We start from the raw sequence: 19,914 nt of genomic DNA, 5'->3' as shown, positions 1-19,914 counted from the left end.
ATTCTAAAAGGCAGTAGTAATACCTATTTAATAGTCAAGCTACTAAATAGCTCATATGGAATAGGCGGTACGATGCAACCCCACGTTGATGGGAAGCCCCACAACAATTCGCTTCAAAAGATCGAGATCAGCCATACGCGCCAACAGAGAAGCATTGTTGGATGGGTGGTAAATTGCTCTAGAGCGGTTCTTCTCAGTTCCGTGAAAATGCTGATTTGTATATCAGGTCAACCTTGAGAGGCTTCGTCTCTGTCCCTAGTTTCAAGGTCGAAAAGCCTTGCCCTCCCTCATTTTTGATCTTGTTATTGGACTTGAAACCCGCTGACTCCGAGAATACAAGCATACAAAATTGGTCTCAGATATGGAATTTGCTCAAAAGAAACTATTGGTTAGTGTTTATGCGAGCTAGGTAGTTTTGAGTAAGGAGTAGAGAACACGTTGCACTGGGGTTTCCGCTGCCATTCCTAGCGCTTACAGGAATGCAAGAAGCTGCATGTAGTCTTTCAAGCACACCATCTCTACCCCTCACTACTCTAATTATAGCCAAGAAGCTGAATACCTTTAGAGGCTGTGTTCCGACAACCCCTTGCGTGATGCGCCTGCTGATTTGAGCCTTGAGCGCTTCAGCTCTCTGTGGTAGATATCCAGAGCTGCTGCCTATTCCCACTTAGAAAAGAGAGGGACAGGTCTTAATTTTCTGCTCGTCTAGAATTTATTGTCCTCATATTGCATTTTATGAATTCATACATTAGAAGAACATCAACTAGCTCGGTACTTAATATTTAACTTCATTTTATCATGGCTGCCCTCAATTCCTTAATGCCTCAGACTGGGTCAATACGACTACGTACTTATGAACCCAATAGACATGATGAGTCAAAGTCAGATGCCGTGAGGTCAAGAAGACCACCATTATCCAATCTATCCGTTAACAGTCGAGTGAAAAGGGCTAGTTTCTCTGGAAGTGAGAAGCATGCCAAATCGACAGCCCTGAAATTGTAGAGTACATCGAGCGGCGAAGCCTCCCACATGTCAAATCCAGATGGCTCAAAACAGCGAGCGTCCTTTGCAAGTCGCCAAAATAGCACTCTACTCATTTTAATCGAACGAAAGCAAAAAGAATGGGTTCGTGGTCGAAAGACTTCGCGAAAATTCAGTGAAACAACTTCGACGGCTACTTCAGCAAAGGACTCGAACGGAATCATATTGAAAGCTCTGTCGAATAAGAAAAAATTCCATGAAATGAACGATAAACTTTGTTCGTTGCCTAATGTGGGAGATATCAATATCCAATTCGATCGCCCAGAAGCCCTTTTGCAGGCAGTGAAACCAATCAATAACTCCTTCTTCCCATATCCTAGACTGAAGAAACTTCCAAGATCAGGAGTCAACATCTCCCATCATGACGATCATGAGAATGAGACAAACAACACCCATCACGAGGCTTCCAACGCGTTTAATCAACCATTTTCCCTACAACTTGTGAAAATTGTCGAAAGCCGCAATAACGAAACACTTTCAAACCCCAAAAGACAAATCGTTCAATTCTATCCCAGACATAAATCAGAAGAGTCTGACTAGAAGTTCGCTTTGTAGAGTGATTCTACTTGGCATCATCTCACACTATCTGGCAGACAACAGCAAGTGTCTATCTCTGACGTCTGAAGGCCGGAGATGCAAGATTCGTCATGTCACAAGCTACAATTTAGCTCAGCTCCAGAGCATGCTGTCCTTCAATACAGAACTGTGTGTGGCAAAAATAAAGCAGCTGGTGCATATCTCGTTCTGTCATCTTCACCGGAAGGTTGCCTTGAAAGAAATTCAAACCTGGGACAAGGAGCTTCGAGAATTTTCCAATATGTACGACCTCAAATCGGTCTTTTTGCCACAGAATAAGCGATTACAGACCCTTGTGCTTTGGATTTCTCTCCTTCACCAGTCAGCAAAAACCGAAATATTTCAGCACTCTGTTCCTCTGTCCAAGGACTATACAGATATCCAAACACAGTTTATAAATCCAATTCAAGAGCTCAAACCTTACAAACCTAAAAGATTGACGGGATCGGTATCAGAAGAGCTAGCAAAACTTCTAATCGAACCTCTCAACAAGACCGAGGTGCAACGACAAGGTTCAATTTACATTTTTTGGCAACAGCCAAATTTCGGCTACTTAAAGATTCGCCGGTCACAAAATGCACATCACCGACTGAAAGAGTGGGACGAATAGTGTAAAAAAAAGCATGGGGGTACATTATCCGGATCTGTCAAAGGAATCGAGTGAGAGCTCGCCAGATCAACAACAATTATCCCATATTGCGCGTGTTGAAAAATTAATACACTTGGAGCTTATGAACTACCGGAGATTTGAGCCCAGGTGTTCAGGCTGTTATAAAAAGCATATTGAGTGGTTTGAGGTGTCCAAGGAGCATGCAGTAAGGGTCGTGCGCAAATGGAGCGTTTGGATGGAGACGTTATGTTACGTCAAGCATATCACAAATGGCAAAGAGGAATGGAGTCTCAAAGATCAGGAAAAGGCTCGTATAAATCAGTTATGCCAACCAGAACACTCCTCTCTTCCATTTGATACCATGCCGAGGAAAGCAAGAAGAGCCTCCTGTCGCTCTGGGCACTTGCTTCCAAGCAAGAGACCAAACAGATAAGATCTTGAAGCCTAGCCTTCTTCAGAGGAAATCTGGGCGTTGACAGGTGCTTAGCGGAGTAAGGCGACTCTCAAGCATTCAGAAAAAGATTCATGAATCCAAGCAGCACTACAGTTGGAGATGAAAAATGACTCTCGCTACATTGGATGCGGATGATGGAGATGTTAAGTGCCTTGTTCCAATTGACAAGGTTGATGATGGTGATGAAGATAGTGAAGATAACAATAATCATGGCGATGGAAGTGGTGATAATGCCGATGGGGATAGGGACTGAGATAAACATAGCAGTCCTTAAAGCCATTGAAATTCTTTTTTCTGACTTGGTTCATCATGAATTATCCTGTTTTACCTCTGCTTTACCTTGTTTGACTTAATTTTATCTAGGTAGTTTTATCTCTTCCTTTGCTCTTTTCCACTCTCCTCTTTCTTATTATTGTGCATTACAAGTTAATAGGTCACGTGGTCTATAGATCGGACCACTGATCCCTGTGGATGATAGCCCTTGGACAGGCCTATAGAACTTCCCTTCCTCACAGTTTCCATGTTTCGTCTAGTATCCCCGTAACCCTTTCTACCTGACACAAGTCCTATACGGGAAAAAATCAATTTATGGTAGCACTGACCTATGCTTTAGGGTCGTAATCCTATTAGATGAATCTTGAAGTAATTCTGGTTAGTACCAAATGTGTTGGACGAGAAAACATATCGAGCAAAACGTAAGCAAATGCCTCTCCAGGGCTATTATAGTTCTATAACATTTTATCCGCTTATTCGGGGCTATATCTCTCTATTGTGATTGTGGGGTGCTCCTACGCGGGCATGTCTGCAACTCTCACATTAACTGCCTTGAAAGATGGTCGTCCACCCCCATTTGCTTCTTATTCAGACTACAGTCACCTTCAAGACGCCTCTTCAGGACAAGTTTTGACATCACGATCGTTGATGAGAGAGACGGATTCTGTAAGTCTTCAAGAGACTCTGTGAAAAGGCAAAAGTCACAATAACATGGACTGATCCCGCGTATTCGTGATTTAGTTCATAGTGTTGGGGCGCCATTAGCCCATATCTCCCCCGCGAAAAGGGATACTATGTGGAAGGTTTACCAAGGATTTTCTGTGTTGAATCGCCTAGATATAATTTTGTCCAGGGGACCGTTACAAGCATCGACTCAACGAGTCAGACATTGATATACCAGGGCTCAGAAGGCACCTCAAAGCCTCTTGACTACGACTACATTATCATATCCTCAGGTCTTCGGCGCCCATGGCCTGTTGTTCCGAGGTGCAAAAGATTCACCTCATACCTTTCAGATGCTTCAGCATTTACCAAGAAGATTGTTGGCACCAAAAAGCTCGGCGTAGTGGTTGTCGGAGGAGGTATGTTGAAATCCAAATCCCCACGGAATGCCCCTCTTTTCTCTTTTAGATGAAATGCTCACATGAAATCTTTATCTATTACACCGAGAAGCTAATCGTCCTGGAATCAAAGGCGCCGTGGGTGTTGAGTTTGCCGGAAAGATCAGAACACACTACCCCGGCACTGCGGTTACTTTGGTCCATTCGCGGGATCAGTTGCTCTCCAATGAGCCGCTACCGATAGAATTCAAGACAAGAACACTGAAGCTGCTCCAGGAACAAGGAATTAAAGTTTTACTCAACCATCGTGCTGATGTTGAAGAATTGCCAGATGGGACATCCTACGTCAAATTACATGATGGAAATCGGTTACATACTGCCATGGTTATCATGGCAACAGCATCCTCCAACCCTTTTTCGCAATTCCTGCCACCTTCCTCTATCATCAACGGAACAATCAATATTGATGCACAGTGGGTATTTTGTATTTGGATTTGACAAGCAGAGAAGAAACTGAAACTGATTCAAATCGACAGTCTTCGAATTAGTTCAAAAGACGGTCCCATTCCACGAATGTTTGCAGCTGGGGATGTTGTTAATCTTCCTGGAGTCAAGCTGAGAGGGACCGCAGTGGTGATGGAAAGTGTAGCGGCGGCTGATATCTACTCCTCACTGGTGGCTTAAAATAACCCAAGCTGGCCATTGGCTTTGGAGTCATACGTTCAAACGGAGCCCAAGATGGCTCTATCCGTGGGCAACAGTGCAGTGTGTTATTTTTCTGGTGATTCTGGTGTAGAATATGGAAAGGAATTGGTAGAACCGCTTTTTGGGTCTGACTTGGGATGGTTAAGTAAGTCACATTTCCGCTGCATTATCAGATAATTTGCTAAATACATGTCTCTTAGAAATCTTGTCCGCACTAGGATTGAACCAATGTAAAAACGCATCATGATTGAATGAGGCAATCATTCCATCATCGTTATGAAGCCTACTACTCAGTCGAACCGTTATTTATTTGAACTCGTTGGCAGCTCAGACAGCCTGGCACGTAAACATGTTAAATGTCGGGAGCTTGATCGGGGTTATTCCACTGCCCCATAACCCGGCACAACCAGCCCAGTCTGCAAATTATGAACTCCAACGAATTAGTCAATAAGGGCGGTACTTCTACTCACAAGAAAGGAATGACACCAAGAACCCAAAAGAATACCCAGCTGTCAGGAGGCACCCAACCATCACATTCGGTGCAGTGACACCACTTGCTTGCAGCCCAAACAGGGATATGAGGAAGATTTCTACAACATTAGTCGGTATATAATTACCAGGGGTGAAGCACCATACCTGTCGCAAATGATATCAATCCCAATGGAGAGGGACTGGCAAACGTGCGATGATAAACCGGAAGGGCTGGTTGACTTCTGTCGTCTACATGTCCACCGACAGGGTGGAGGCGTTCAAGATTTGCATGATAAAGCTGATCTGAGTGGGATGAAGAAGGCTTGTTTGCTTCTTCAGATTTCTTGTTTCCAAAGTCATTCGAGTCCATTGTACCTGGCCGGGGATCAAAACTTCAACTGTTTGAACCTCAAAGATTGCTCAGTCACTTAAGCTTTTTAATGAAGTGTATGTAGGGATTATATACACTGCAATTTCTCAAGGAACCTTGAAATCTTACCTCCTATTAACTATTTCTGAAACAGAGATCCCCACAGCATGAATTTGAAATGCGGGGAAAGGCTACGTAGAGCTATCTACACAACCAGGTAAATACCAATGACTACATACTCTGACCAGTTTACCCCCGAATCCACATTATATGCTCTCCGCATTCCAAAATTTTGCACTTCCCTTGGTCCATCTATCGAAGATTTGAGATTTGAGTCCCAGGCATGGTAGAGTGGACCTGCGCGGACTTCAGCGGACTTGAGCGGACTTCTGTCCAGGTAGACTTGGCTTTTGAGGCAGCATGATTGAACCACCTTCCTCCATGGCTCAGATTCCGGTAGTGCTGTCATAGATTGGTGCATATGCTGGGGAGAAAACTTGAGAACAATACTATTATTCAAGGTTCCTTTATGCTCGGGCATACAAATACTATGATCTATTATGTTCTGGGGCGGCCCCTATTGGAAATCGGCCGCAACACTCAACATCTACTAATAGTAGCTCATGTATAGATCAAATGTGCATGACACATGGATACGAGGAGCACTTCAATATTCAAGAATGTTCGAACATCATTCAAAATGTTTCGACCTCGGGACTGACACCTACCAGCGGGCATATGCACTATCTACTACACATTTGCATCAACTTGAAAGTTGAGTATAGTGCTAGCTTGTACTGTGTTTACGATAGGCAGGCCTTAGGAGCTTTACATATGTATTTTTACTACAAGCATCCACTCAAATTGACTGAGCCTGGAACGTCGCGACATTTGACTAGTGCAGTGAAGATGATTCTTTTCTAAGTTACCTAGGCTAATTATGAGAATTTTCTCAACTTTTTCCCATATAAAACAGTGCGAAAGAAAGTAATTTAACAAATAAATTGTTGTATCTGCGCCAAAACCGCCTTCACGGCTCCCTCCACATCCTCAAACAGATGCCAGTGTCCCACATCATTTAGCACCTCGACATGACCCCCTCCGGTTTCCTCGGGGTATTGATGACATAGCGCTGGCAGGCTGACCTTATCTTCCGCACCGGTGACAAAAGAAACAGGCATTTGGAGAGATCTGACATCCATGGCATCGGCTGCGGAACCAGCAAGGGCCGCACAAGCTTTGGCATACCCTTCAGCATCTTGACTGAGAAGCGAGGTGCGCACCGCCGCAATACTCAACGGCTTGTTGAGCTGGACGTGAGCCGATGTTCCGGCTTGCACGATGGTATCCACAACGGACAACATCCCATGTTTCCGAACCAGAGCAGCCCGGGAGTAAGATCCCTGGCTGACTAACTCTGGAAGCGGGCTGGGGGGGAGGTCCCATGAGGATAAGCTTAGATACAAGCGTGGGATGGTTCAAAGCGAGCTTGACAGCCACTAGGGATCCCATTGAGTGAGCAATCACGGTCACGTCCTTGTCGACACCAGTTATTTTTGACAAGTGGTAGAAGTCATCTGCGAAAGAGCTAATGGAAAGAGTGCTAAGTGCTGACAACAGAGAGACCATGTCCTTCCAGATCTAGGAGATGCAAGGAGTGTGTCGACTGTAGCTTGGCGATAAGAGGATAGAAGTAACTTGAGGACCCTCCCAGTCCATGAATAAAGAAGACTGGAGGACCAGCTTCTAGACCCAATCGCTGGTAGAACAAGTTCTTCCCGCTCACTTTCGTCAATCCAGAGTTCTCAGGTGCCTTCTGATTTGCCAAAGGAATATAAGACTCCGCGCACGTCGAGGTGGTGTTGACAGCATCTGCAGCTGCAATACGGTTTCTCAACGTTCTCAATCCCGTGACGGACACACTGATCTCATCTCCGGCGCGAAGAAACTTCATAGGCCTAAATCCGAAGCCCACGCCCGATGGTGTACCAGTGGCTATAACGTCGCCGGCTTGCAAGATCTGGCCTGCGCTGATGGTAGTGATGAGAGTAGGAATGTTGAAGATGAGCTCATTAAGGGTGGCCACCTGGCGTAGCTCTTGATTCACAAAAGTCTGGATCTTCAGGTTCTCAGGCAAGCTCTCCTTCGGGACAGCGATAGGGCCGATTGGGCAGAAGGTATCGGGTGATTTTCCGAGGAAGAATGGTTTGTGATCACGCTGGCGCTCTCGCGCGGTCATATCATTGATGATGGTATAACCCCATACATGCTCCAACGCATTCTCTTCGGAGACTTGGAATCCCGGTTTGCCAATAATGATACCAATCTCACCGTCGTAGTCAACTGTGCTGGTGAACTTTGGGTGCAGGAGAATGGGATCTTCGTGGCCAATGATGGAAGTGGCACGCTTTGTGAAAATAACGGGATGAGTGGGCTGATCGATCTTGTCACTAGCATCGTAGCCCGACGAGTTGAACTCCTTCGCGTGGTCGACATAGTTCTTGTCAACCACGAGCACATCACGACCGGAAATCGGGGGGAGATGCTTCACGCTGGAAAGAGAGAGAGATGGTTCACCGGATGCATTCACTCCCTTTTCACCGATCCCAATGACTTGATAAAGGCTTTTCAATGGGGTGCCAGATTGAAAGGATAGCGGAGTGATTTTTGATGTCTTGAAGTCGAGATGACCGATTCGGGGGCCACTTCCAGGCTCTTGGTAGGCGACATAATTGGTGAGGTTGTTAATCGTCATCTTAGAATAGCTGCTGAGGTTAAGGAGGCTAAATCTTTGCATGCCAGAATTTCGATTTGAGGTTGCTAGCTTTATAAATCTCAAGCTGTTCAGGCCTGGGGCAAAAAGATATATATACCGGAGGTGTCCCCGACATCCAAGGTTCCAAGGTTGACATTCCCCTCGTATTCCCATGTATCCCCATGTATCCCCACGCATCACAGTAACTCTCGCAGCGACAACCTTGGAACTCCTGTCGGCCTTAAAAAGCGCACGCACTCATAACCTGGTTCGGTATCCATTGTCGCCCCTGCGGAGACGCGGTGCCATTAGTGATCTCCGAGATGGTGTTGGCATCGTCCATCCAAATTTCGGGATGAAATCATACTACCAAGGAGCGCTGGAGACTAAAGATTTAAGTGGGGGAGAGCCCTCCATCTTTATTTGGACCAGTTGACTACTACTAGCCCTAGGTAGTAATACGCTGTTGACATGGGACCATAGGCCCCATCTCCTGTAGATGTCACCTTCCACGGCACCTCCTTCTTTCCCTCCCCCAAGCACCTACCGTTGACATACGCAAACAGCTGGGCACGCAATGCGAAAATAATTATGGATTTGATAACGAGAAAGATGCTCACTTGAACATTTGAACCTGGAACTTGAATATGTATGTAGTAATATTCAAAATTTATACCGTAGCCTTGGAGGTAAACCTTAGAGCCTCTAGATATCAAGTTTAATTCCACTCAAGTGCTTTCAAGTCCGACTTCAAGTTGAACTTGAAGTTACGCGATGACATTATATGTCTCGTAGCAAGAACATTTCAATTCATACATGTGCTTTTTGCTTATATATTCCAAATTCCCTATAACCAGGAATTTCCAGACAGGATAATCTGTATTATACTACCGAATCTTAGAGGGTCCAAAGTATCTTGGAATCTCTTTGAATCGATTCCTGATTCCCCCTGGGTGGCTGTCGATGAATTTGGTACAGTCGTAGACAATACTGTCCACCACAATCCAAGCCCGGTCTTGATGACCGTTTGAGAGGCTTAACCTTTTGCCTCGGACCACCCCGGCCGGAATAAAGGGTAAATCAGCGTCAGGGATAGAGAAGTTCTGAAGTGAATATTCAAGATGGATTTCTTCGACATGCTCAACGTGTTCGGTGGCAGGTTTGAAGTTTGTGACATGTATAGTAGAGGCCGTAGAGCCGTTTAGTCGGCTTCGTAGACTGAACCAACCCATTATGATAATTGACAAAGTTATTATCAAAACTTTGAAAGATGCGGCCGTGCCAAACTTAAAATTTGGTTAGATCTCTCAAACGCGGAGAAGCGCGGAGAAGGGAGAGAGGAAGTGAACAGGGCATTGATACCTTAAGTCCGAGAACATGGAGAAAGTCGCTCCGATTGGTGCGCACTCAACCCCAAAGGTGGATGATCATGTCCTGTGGGGAAGTCCCTCAAATGTTGTATTCACCATTTCTACAGGACCTAAATCACATATGAAAAAGATTCCCTTTGACCGAACACTGAAATAAAAATTTTCCTTCCCCCCCCCTTTTTTATTGAACAAAAAAAGAAAGACAAAACGAACAGAAGAGGCTTGTTTCTATCAATCTCATTTTTCTCACATCTAATGCACCATGTCTAATGTGTCCTGGATGTCTAAGGACTGCCTAATCAACCCCTATCATGGGCCACCACGCAATGTCACATAAATTGAGCAGCTAGATCTTGATTCAAAGCTCCAGCCCGTCAAATATGAGATCGCTGGAACAAATAAGTCATCGAAAGTCCTTGTCTTGGATGTTGAGATTCTGGAGGCCACCGGCCGGGAGCCTTACAGAGGAGATGTCCTCATCGTAGGTATGTTATTTCATCACTGCCACCGCGAGATTTATATGCTAATCAGTAGTCTCTACAGGCGAAAGATTTTCCCATGTGGGTGACGTCCCTAATAAAGAAACACTCTTGGCAGATCCCAGTGTCCGTGTTTCCTACGGAAGGGGGCGTACATTAATGCCGGGATTGGGGGATGCGCACACATATTTTACCTGGAATGGTGGTGATTTAGATCGGCTGGGAACTCTCGGTGTGGAAGAACATACTCTTCTTACCGCCAGAAGTGCTGAATGCTTTTTGGATTCCGGGTACACCATGTGCTTTGGAGCTGCGTCAGCCAAAAAGCGCCTTGAGGTTGTGATTCGAGACGCAATAAACTCTGGGGACATTCCAGGTCCCCGTTTCTTGCTAATGGTCAGGAAATGGCACGAAGAGGTGGCGAGCTAGTTGGAGGGATTACTGCGTATGCTGATGGCCCTGAGGAAATGCGAGAAGTGTACGACGAATGATAAGGGAATGGTTTAGACATTGCTAACTGGAATCAGGATCCGTGAACATATCGAGCTCGGAGTGGATCAAGTAAAGCTTTCAATGTCTGGAGAATCGGTGAGACACCCGTATTAGTACAGCCTCCGGAGAACCTACCCGTGCTAACGACTTATCTTCAGATCACGGAGACTCGAGATGCGGAGGATTGCTATTTCACCCTAGAGGACACAGCAGCATGTGTGGATGAGGCACACAAAATGAATAAGCGAGTCTGCTCGCACGCAAGAGCCAGAGACTCTGTCCAGCAATCAGTAGATTACGGAGTGGACGTCATCTATCATGCATCTTATATCGATGAAAAAGGTATTTTACCTTTAATTTGAGTCCTCCTTGCACGCGGCTGACTTTGACAGGAATGGATTCACTTGAAAAGAAGAAATCTAAAATCATCGTGGCACCTGCCATCAATTGGCTTGTTGCTACGCTCCATGATGCTGTCATGTTTGGCTACTCCACGGAAAAGGCTGAGCAAGGAGGTTACCAGCGCGAGCTTGATGCGGCCGACCTTGCTATGTGAGAGATGCATCGCAGGGGAATCGTGGTTTTGCCAGGAGGGTGAGTTTTCACAGCCCGTCAGACATATGAAGAGAGTTACTGACACTCCTTTTAGTGACTATGGATTCGCTTGGACGCCTCACGGTACTTATGCGCGAGAGCTTTCACACTTTGTGGAGCGCTTTGATTTCACACCTCATGAATCTATTATAGCCGCAACCTTTGGTATGGCTAAGCTGTTCATGCGCTCTCATGAAATGGGCCAGATCAAGGTTGGCAAATATGCGGACTGTCTTGTGGTCGATGGAGATCCACTGAAAAATATAACCATACTACAGGATCATGACCTTCTTAACATCATAATGATCAATGGGATGGTCTATAAGGCGGGGATTGGAGAGTATGTCATTCCCACGGAGGGTCTGACTGGTATTCATTCTATGACGAATGAAATGAGTCATATGCAAGTACAACGTCCTATTCTTTCTTGAGCCATGAATGGCAACTTCAAATGTTGAAGAAGCATCCGTGAATTAAGGTCTGTATGACTGCCCAGGTGAATGCTGAGTTATTCATGTTTCCTCCTCCTTTTCCAGCTCGCCTTTATTTTCCTTGGATACACATGTCTATTGCCTATCTGATACTGGCATTCATAATTCCATCTTTGAATGCTATATATTCATACTACTGAAATCCTCTCTTATTCTTCCCATGCTCCTTCATTATCTCCTCCTCCCTTTTAGCAATACACAGTACAGTGCTCACCTTATATATACCTCAGGCGGAAGAATTCTAATTCTTACAATATATTGCTCTTATATGGGTTTATAACCACATACGACCACAGGGTGTGGAGAACAGGGCTTCCCGTCCGCTCAGCCGTACTTAAGCCACACGCCGGTCAGTTAGTAGTATGGTGGGTGACCACATGCGAATCCTGACTGTTGTATGTTTTTGCTGATCCGGTTTTTTGATTCGTTGGGAAATCCCCTCTTGCCGCCCTACTATTCACGATATTCGGCTATATTCAGACCATCATAGTAGCTCACAACGGCCTCTAACTATGTCGGAATAATGGGATTCACATATAATGCCATGGATTGTATATAGCTTCTCGTTTCAATCCTCTCAAGGCGGCCGTGTCCGTGGTTCCTTTGAATATTTCCCCAATATTTATTCTACGTAGTGCCCAGCCAGAGTCTGTACTTAATCTCCTCTCTAAGGCCGTGGGATATGTCTATCTCGCAAATCGAACAAAGTCACGCGATCCTGGGATCAAGTATCGCAGACTGTATTGTCGCGTATTATATGAGTTATAAAAGGCTTTAATTAACTCTATACAATAAAGCAACATATAACTTTGTTTACTGTATAGCTCGCATGCCTATATAAAGTTGGCATTCCTTAACGAAGGATTCTGTCTATACCTAGGTATTGGCTAACTCATAAAAAGCTTATGGTAGGGGATCTCTACAATGGTCTGTATGATAGGCTTATGAACTAGGATATCCATGCTAGAGTACTTGGTAAGTTATTGCAGCTCAGAAGCTTTTGCTAACAACCAAGACAGGTTGTCAACTGTTCTAACTTTCTTATCATAAAATTGTTTGTTTGGCTCGCCCCTTGCATCAAGTCATATATTGAGTAGATGCTATCTTGGGACACTCTCACTCACACACAGATTACCAAATCGAATCGTTGAACTCAATCTCTGATCCTGCATCGGAGGCGAGAGAGTGGTTTGCTACAATACAGTCGCGCCTGGGAACAAACGAACTCTTCTTCTTTCCACCTCTATTTACGACAATGAGGTTGTACGCGTATATCGCGACGCATATACCTTTTTCACCAAAGCCAGTTCTACCACCCAAAAGCTCGCCGCCATTAATAGACTAGTACAAAGCTGTCATTGGCTTAAGTGTTAGGAGGTGTGCCTTTGGAACAGCTACAGGAAAGAACATGTATGGGGGGAAGCGCGCGGAGGGGAAGTCTGCCCCGACACGTCGAGAGCTATCTACCTAGGCACCTTGGTCTGAACTATACAGACCACGTGATCTAACATTAAGCCGCATTTGAAAGATCTGTTGATCAAGCCTTGCCCGGTCTCTTGAACGATGCACTGTCAGCCTCAGCCGATTCTACCAGAGCGAGTCGTCAAGGACAGCAACGAATACATAACTACGTCGATGCTTGTCTACTTCGGGCTTATGCAATTGTGCTAGTGTTCATATCGAGTGCATCCAAGCTCCCTGATCTTTCAGGTGAGTCTGCCCAGTACCTCATGCTTCTCCAGAAAGCTATCACTGAGCAGTCACAAAACCGAGCCGATCGCATCTTGAATAATTTGCTTTCCTTACACCCGGTTAATGATACAATACCATCAAGTTGGGCAGAATCACTGACCATTATGTGGCCTCTGAGGATGATCATTATCATTCGGTCACCTGCGCCTCAGCCCGAGTCCAAACACATAGCCAGCCTCGGTCTCAGAAGAATTGCCTATCATGCCGGGCTCATGCAAGCCTTAGCTTCGTTTTCCTGCCAGAACAGGCTGACCATCTAGTTTTGGAAATGATGTTCTGTTCAATTGATTGATCTGTCGAGCCCATCGCGCACTGGTCGGGCTTATTTGCAGTCTTTCTCCCTTTCTTTCTTTCTTTCTTTCTTTCTTTCTTTCTTTCTTTTCTCGATGTATGATATCTGTATATACCTCGAAACTGGATATCTTGAAAGTGTCGACTTCAATTATTCAAACTTCTAAGAATGTTCTCCATTGCCGCCCTCGAAAGTATATGATCCACAGGATGCAAGAACAGGCTACCCAAGAGCTGCTGATGATGGTACTCAGCCAACCAAACCCTACGGAATTGATAGCTGGATTGATAGCGGCAGCAGTCCCGGCACTTGGAAGAGACTTAAAGATCGCCATAGCACCCCTCACACTTGCTGGCCTATACGCCTTGAGATCAACGATTAATGCGGCAATGACATTGGTTGCCCCTGTTGTCGCGTTCCCCAAGAAGAAAAGGAGAACGAGAGGACACGAGATATGAACGTCACTCACCGCAGCCCAGCTATAGGCTGCCATCAAAGCGCAGGCCTATGTATGGTCGGCCTATGGTCTACTTAAGCTAAATCGACCGGGTTTGGAAACAGTTTCAAGTCAGCTCTACTCATGGTCTACTCATGGTCTACTGCTCATGTATGTATATCCTTCTGGTTGCTTGTTTAGGCTAGTTTCCTTCTTCTCTCATAACCTCCCATTCCTCTCTTCGTCTCCTCTTCTCTTCTGACTTGATATCCATCCCTTCAGATCGAGATCCCTCTTCTCCCATCACTCTATATCCGCCTTTTAAGACCCACATTTCTCGTCCCCCATCAGCCCTTATATCCATAGTAAGTCAGGCTTTTGATTGATGATCTACGGTCTCAGACTAATGGAAATTTAGACCATGACTGAAAACACAATTCAGTATTGGGAAGACGCCCGAGACAGGCACGTCTGGCGCCTAGGCGTCAGAGACCTAGTGAAGAAGGGAACTCTTCTTCACAGTTTAAAACACCTTCCAGTACTCCGAGCCCCGGTTCTTCGAGACACAAAGGATTGGTCTCTGGCAAGGCTCCACCAAAATATTGCACTTAAGAAGTACAATGTGGAGGCGTTATATGCCCAGCTTGTGGGCACAGTGAAATTTGGTGAGGAGCAATGCAAGAATTGTCAGATGGGCTGCGGCCCTTTTTTATTTTGTGTGCTTGTGATCGGCCTGGATGGGATGCCAGAATGCGCATGCTGCCACTACGGTGGTCAGAAGCATCGTTGTAGTTTCCGGCAGGCATACCTGGCATCCCATCCAGGCCAGGGAGACAATAATTATACCGATCCCAATGCTCTTAAGCAGGTGGTTTCAAGGTCCCCTATTCCGAATACTCTTGAGCAGGTGGCTTTAAGCTCCCCTATTCCAAATGCTCTTGAGCAGGTGATTTCGAGCTCCTCTATTACAAATACTCTTGAGTGGGTAGGCTTGACCACCCCTATTCAGAATAACTTACCAGACATACCGACAATCGGGGATACCGGCCTGTATGATTTAAGGCCAGCTACCTATGGGTTATTTCAATCCCCGGAATTTAAAGCACAGGTTGAGATGCTATCCGAGGCTGTGCAGAGCTTACTTATATAGATCTTTGTTGGAGGATTTGGATTTGGATGTCTACGAGTGAAGAAGGCCAGAAACACGTATTGAAGGAAGCGTGAGGAGGGAAGGATCTCCACGTGCAAGTGAGAGCTAGAGTATATGGCCGCAGTGGTCCAATATCTACACGCGTAACGCGCCGGACCACTGACAATCTTATGATCTATATTGTGGTTATAATAGGGAAAGTTCGAAAATGCATTTTGGTCAAGATGCAATATAGCTTGAAGTAAACCGGAAGTTTAAGTAAGGACTTTACTGTAGAGCTTTTATATTAGAGAAATTCTGAAAATGCTTCTTAAATAAGATCTTGCAGTATTTATTAAAATATACTAGTGTTCCTAAGCCTAAGAGATTAAATTTCGACTAAACCTATTTGAGCGGCTTGATGTATGGAACGAGTCTAATTCTTGATCGGTCTTACCCAGGTGGTTCTACCCGTGATAAATATGATCTTCCCCGAGGTCCTCTCTTTTCTCTTACTGGTAATTCCATCCCCCAGCTTCTTCCTCTTGTAAGGTTTCGGACTATTCTAACTTCGAACTTTGGCCTTCTTCCTCATTCAACTCCCTCTTCCAACTATTGACTTTCAACCTCCTTTTTTGTCTTCTTAATTTCTATCAACTTCAAACATTTAACACATTACCTTCGCATCTTCCCATATCTCGACGAGAGCCTTTCCCCATCAAATATGGCTGCCATCTCTACACTTTTGCGATCCCCTTCCCGCGGATCCGATCATGAATTATCCTATGCCTCCCCTCTGGTTATCCGAATGGCTGGAGATCGGCCAGATACAGAGTCTCTTGAGAGGCATAATAGCAAACGACGAAGTGGGTCCTTCAATGATGAAGATGGGAAGCTTGGTGATGATGGACGAAAGCGCCGGTCCTTGGGAAGTAGCGATGACGAAGGCGGACTGACTAGCGATAACCTACACAATGAGGATCTGCGGGTCGGGGGCCCTTATCTGTGCTCCATCCCTACAAAAAATGTAGCCATCCCCGCGAGGCACCCCAAATTCCAGTTGACATCTATTGAAACCCCAGAAGGAATGGCACTCGCACAACAGATTACTACTATTCTCGATCAATTCTTACTCAAACAAACCGGTGTGAGGTTTCTTTTCATAGGCAGAAGGTCTATAATTGACCCCGAGCCCCAGGCTTGTTTGACCCTTTTTGTCCCCGCTGAGAGAGAGCAAGTGGATGATACCTGGCTCAAATGTGCCCGAATGCTTCGCAATCTGTTGATCAACAACGAACTCGAGTCTTGCTCAGTTGAAATTGCTGACAATATGGCGTTCACACCCACAAACACATATCCTATGCTCCACACTGATGATGTATTCTGGAACTGGGAGCCCCTTCTGCAAGAGCTCCTTGCACAATTGGATCTCAAGTCCATCATATTTATTGGTTGCTACAGACGGGGTAGAAGCACCACGGTCCTGGATTGTCCACCAACCTTGTTGATACTAGTCGATCGCAAGAAGGACTGGACCGTCACCCGTGAGAAGGTTATTTCGATTCTGAAGAGGCGACGCCTGCAAATGCTGGCTGTTGAGATCGTTAAGGATAGGCCGGTCACTCGGGGATACCGCGAAGGTATTAGCCCTGGGCTTCTCAAAGGATTTCTGGAGAAAAAGGACCGGACTATGGCAGGCGATTCCATTGCTTCATCTCGCAATCATTATGGCAGTGGAACTTTAGGTTGTTTCCTGAAACTGCGAAGCCCAAGCTCCGATGACTGGAGGACCTTTGCCTTGACTTGCTGGCATGTGGTGGTTCCGCCCTTTGCTGGTCTATCTGATGATGATCAAAAATGTAAGTGACTTTAACTTTTTATTATATGACTAGGCCTGATGATACTGATATGGCTATTAAGTGATCGAGAACTGGAATAAAAATGGGGTTCCAACAAGCATCGCCAAAACCGATGATGTTCGTCGCCTGCTTCCGGTTGATCACGCCACCAGACTTGCTTATCAAGAGGAAGTGGGAAAGATCGAGGAAACAATTCAGGAAATTAAAGATGGAAAGATGTTTAAAATGTTCAAGGATCTTGAGCTCAGGAATGCCCTTGAGATGTTCACTCCCCAGCAGCGCCAGAACTACGACGAGGACAAATCCGAACTAAAGAAGCATGAGGAAAATCTTCGAATCCTCCATGAACGCTTCAAAAATGACGATCAAGTCCTTGGGACGGTTTTCTCTGGCTCCGGGTTCAAGTATAAAGACTTGAACTTAACAAAAGGTGGCATCAAATATTTCACAAGTCTTGACTGGGCCCTTGTTCACTTGAGTTCTCATCGCCAACCATCCAACAAAGTATTTAACTCTATATATATCCCTCCGACTATTATCTGCTAACAATTGATATATCTAGTTCGATGAAAGACCTTCTCTCCCCGACGAGTTCGCCTCAGCTGAAATTTTACAAAGCCTCGAGCTGCATGAGGCGGAAGTTTCTCACCACGGATATCGCACTAGGAATAACACCGGCATTTACAGTGGACTCCGGGTTGCCAGTATTGCAGCTCAGATAAGCGAGAAGGATACCATCAGAATCCCTACCCTTGAATACTCTGTGCTTGGTGTTAATGGACAGCCCTTCGCTTTACAAGGGGATTCCGGAGCAATGGTCAGCTACAAGAGAAAGGTAGAGGAAGGTTCCCAGAGAGTTATTGTCGGGATGGTCTTTGCAGGTTTTGAGAAAGAAAACATCACCCGTATCACTCGATCTGACATCCTGCTCAAGGATATCATGGACACTGTAGGGGCGAAGGGAGCTGAGATCTTCGTTTAAATGAATTTCCTTTCCCTTCCTGCATTCTTCAATCTTCAATCTCGAGTTTTGGTTTTCTTTTCTTTTCTTTCCAATTTGTTTCCTGCTGTTTCCCTTCTATTTCTTTTGCGTTTTCTATTTGAATTTTTGACTTGAACTCAGTCATCATACACTCTATCAATAGTCTGAGAATTCAAAAGCTAATATCTCTTAGCAAAGATATTTTCTTAGGTATATAAGGGTCAAAAGCTCGGAAACAATTTCTGCCTGATTTTCTATGAGTAGACCCGGTTTTACACTGGCAGAAAAGTTAAATACAGTATTACCCCCGCAATATTATATCTCTGGTTGACCTTCAGAATCTTGAAGCCGTGAGACACTGCAAAAGTGACAAAGCTATCAGAATTACTTTAATTTATTAATCACATATACATAGCCTAAGCATATTGATTTTCGAAGAAGAAGGATAAATCCAGAACTCGGCTTGAGGAAGATAGATCTAACCTGCTGAACGATACAAAAATGGCTTCAAGAAGTGGCTTTGAGATAGGGAGGTTGAAGGAGAAGTTCAGGGGGAAATTGAGAGAGACTCAAAGCATAGATCCATCCCGAGGTTATATGATCTACCCCAATTAGGACTAGTGTTATATTACCTGAATAGAGCGGTCTGCCTAGCGGTCTAGTTTTCAGGCAGAAATCGTTTCTGAGCTTTTGAGTCTACAGGCAGACTTCGGGCCATCTACGCGGGGTTAACCCCCTTTGGTCCGATAAAAGGATAGCCAGACCGCTTTAACCACAGCTGTTATGGATGCGGGAGAATATGATTGGATCCCTCAAGGAAACCCGCTCACCAATCAATTTTGCTTCACTCCTTTCTCTTGCATAATAGTGGGTATTTTCTTGTTGTCATTGGTGGAATTAGGGCAATGTGTCACAGCTGAAAAGAGCGGTGACCATTGCCGTCGACCACGTATTATTACTTCAGCATGCTCAGACCACGGCAAAATGCTTTTCCTAGAATGATATTATATAATACAAATAACCAACTATGTGGGTGGAGCTTGAAATTTACACCAAGGCAATATCTAATAATAAAAATAGATTCTAAGCATATCAATTTATGTGGCAGAAGGTGCTAAATTGCCTGATATCCCTTTCGGAAGACATGAGCGAGCATTCCTTTATCAAAGAGTCCCTGATTATTTATCTATTATTTCCGAGGAGCTGTCTGGCGAGAATATTAATAAGACATCACATATACAGGACACCCAAGGCAGATTACTTATAATGGGTAAGGTGAAGATTTCTTTCTTTTCTTTTCGATAAGAAGGCTAAACAAGGAAGGACAGTTTCTTCGGTCGGTCAAGTCCGAGATCGATTACGGAATATCATCCGCGGGCATCTGGATCAGAATATTCGTATAGCAGAACTTGAGTACCAATTGTAACTTAAAGGGAAAACGAAATTGAGCAGTGAGAAAATTGTACGCAATAATGATGTGTAACAATCCCACTCTAGCAAGACATTTGTATCTATCACCGTAAATTCTTTTGAATTGAGCTACTTGGAAGCATAGTGGCTTCAGTCATGACAATATAAATATACATATCAATCTATGACGGTGTGTATAACCAAAAAGTTCGAGTTGAGTAAAGAGCAAACCATGCGAGAGACACGAGCACCTCTTTACGAAAAGGAATTTTAGTTATGAGGGGTTGCTTTAAGACTCAAGAGTAAGCGAGA

The 19,914-nt window shown here is 44.9% G+C and overlaps 7 protein-coding genes across 7 annotated transcripts; 5 read left to right on the top strand and 2 right to left on the bottom strand.

The window, feature by feature from the left end:
- Positions 1-1,029: 1,029 nt before the first annotated feature.
- On the top strand, positions 1,030-1,581 carry N7483_010757 (uncharacterized protein; the record flags this gene model as incomplete). The annotated part of the gene is made up of 1 exon (XM_057094184.1): positions 1,030-1,581. The coding sequence occupies one exon, from the start codon at positions 1,030-1,032 to the stop codon at positions 1,579-1,581; it is 552 nt and encodes a 183-aa protein (XP_056940155.1).
- A 1,898-nt stretch (positions 1,582-3,479) lies between these two features.
- N7483_010756 (uncharacterized protein) lies at positions 3,480-4,699 on the top strand (the record flags this gene model as incomplete). Its single annotated transcript, XM_057094183.1, has 4 exons — positions 3,480-3,620; positions 3,808-4,036; positions 4,128-4,488; positions 4,552-4,699. 4 exons carry the CDS (start codon positions 3,480-3,482, stop codon positions 4,697-4,699), a joined length of 879 nt encoding a protein of 292 aa, XP_056940154.1.
- A 1,854-nt stretch (positions 4,700-6,553) lies between these two features.
- Positions 6,554-7,073, bottom strand: N7483_010755 (uncharacterized protein; the record flags this gene model as incomplete). The annotated part of the gene is given in 2 exon segments (XM_057094182.1): positions 6,554-6,964; positions 6,978-7,073. The coding sequence occupies 2 exon segments, from the start codon at positions 7,071-7,073 to the stop codon at positions 6,554-6,556; spliced, it is 507 nt and encodes a 168-aa protein (XP_056940153.1).
- A 91-nt stretch (positions 7,074-7,164) lies between these two features.
- On the bottom strand, positions 7,165-8,316 carry N7483_010754 (bifunctional fumarylacetoacetate hydrolase/alpha/beta hydrolase family protein; the record flags this gene model as incomplete). The annotated part of the gene is made up of 1 exon (XM_057094181.1): positions 7,165-8,316. One exon carries the CDS (start codon positions 8,314-8,316, stop codon positions 7,165-7,167), a length of 1,152 nt encoding a protein of 383 aa, XP_056940152.1.
- A 1,377-nt stretch (positions 8,317-9,693) lies between these two features.
- Positions 9,694-11,682, top strand: N7483_010753 (metal-dependent hydrolase family protein; the record flags this gene model as incomplete). Its single annotated transcript, XM_057094180.1, has 8 exons — positions 9,694-9,715; positions 10,037-10,171; positions 10,230-10,479; positions 10,542-10,643; positions 10,693-10,753; positions 10,816-10,999; positions 11,050-11,209; positions 11,307-11,682. The coding sequence occupies 8 exons, from the start codon at positions 9,694-9,696 to the stop codon at positions 11,680-11,682; spliced, it is 1,290 nt and encodes a 429-aa protein (XP_056940151.1).
- Positions 11,683-14,366: 2,684 nt separating this feature from the next.
- N7483_010752 (DUF3716 domain-containing protein) lies at positions 14,367-15,283 on the top strand (the record flags this gene model as incomplete). The annotated part of the gene is made up of 3 exons (XM_057094179.1): positions 14,367-14,393; positions 14,665-15,168; positions 15,245-15,283. The coding sequence occupies 3 exons, from the start codon at positions 14,367-14,369 to the stop codon at positions 15,281-15,283; spliced, it is 570 nt and encodes a 189-aa protein (XP_056940150.1).
- Positions 15,284-16,075: 792 nt separating this feature from the next.
- On the top strand, positions 16,076-18,192 carry N7483_010751 (uncharacterized protein; the record flags this gene model as incomplete). The annotated part of the gene is made up of 3 exons (XM_057094178.1): positions 16,076-17,210; positions 17,272-17,714; positions 17,773-18,192. 3 exons carry the CDS (start codon positions 16,076-16,078, stop codon positions 18,190-18,192), a joined length of 1,998 nt encoding a protein of 665 aa, XP_056940149.1.
- Positions 18,193-19,914: the final 1,722 nt, after the last annotated feature.

The sequence above is a fragment of the Penicillium malachiteum genome, assembly GCF_028827825.1.
Source record: "Penicillium malachiteum strain IBT 17515 chromosome Unknown utg000005l:1.0-9002435.0:326005.0-9005861.0, whole genome shotgun sequence".
Classification (NCBI taxonomy): domain Eukaryota; kingdom Fungi; phylum Ascomycota; class Eurotiomycetes; order Eurotiales; family Aspergillaceae; genus Penicillium; species Penicillium malachiteum.
Note: the sequence above shows the minus strand (reverse complement) of the source record. Positions and strands in the feature narration are given on the sequence as shown.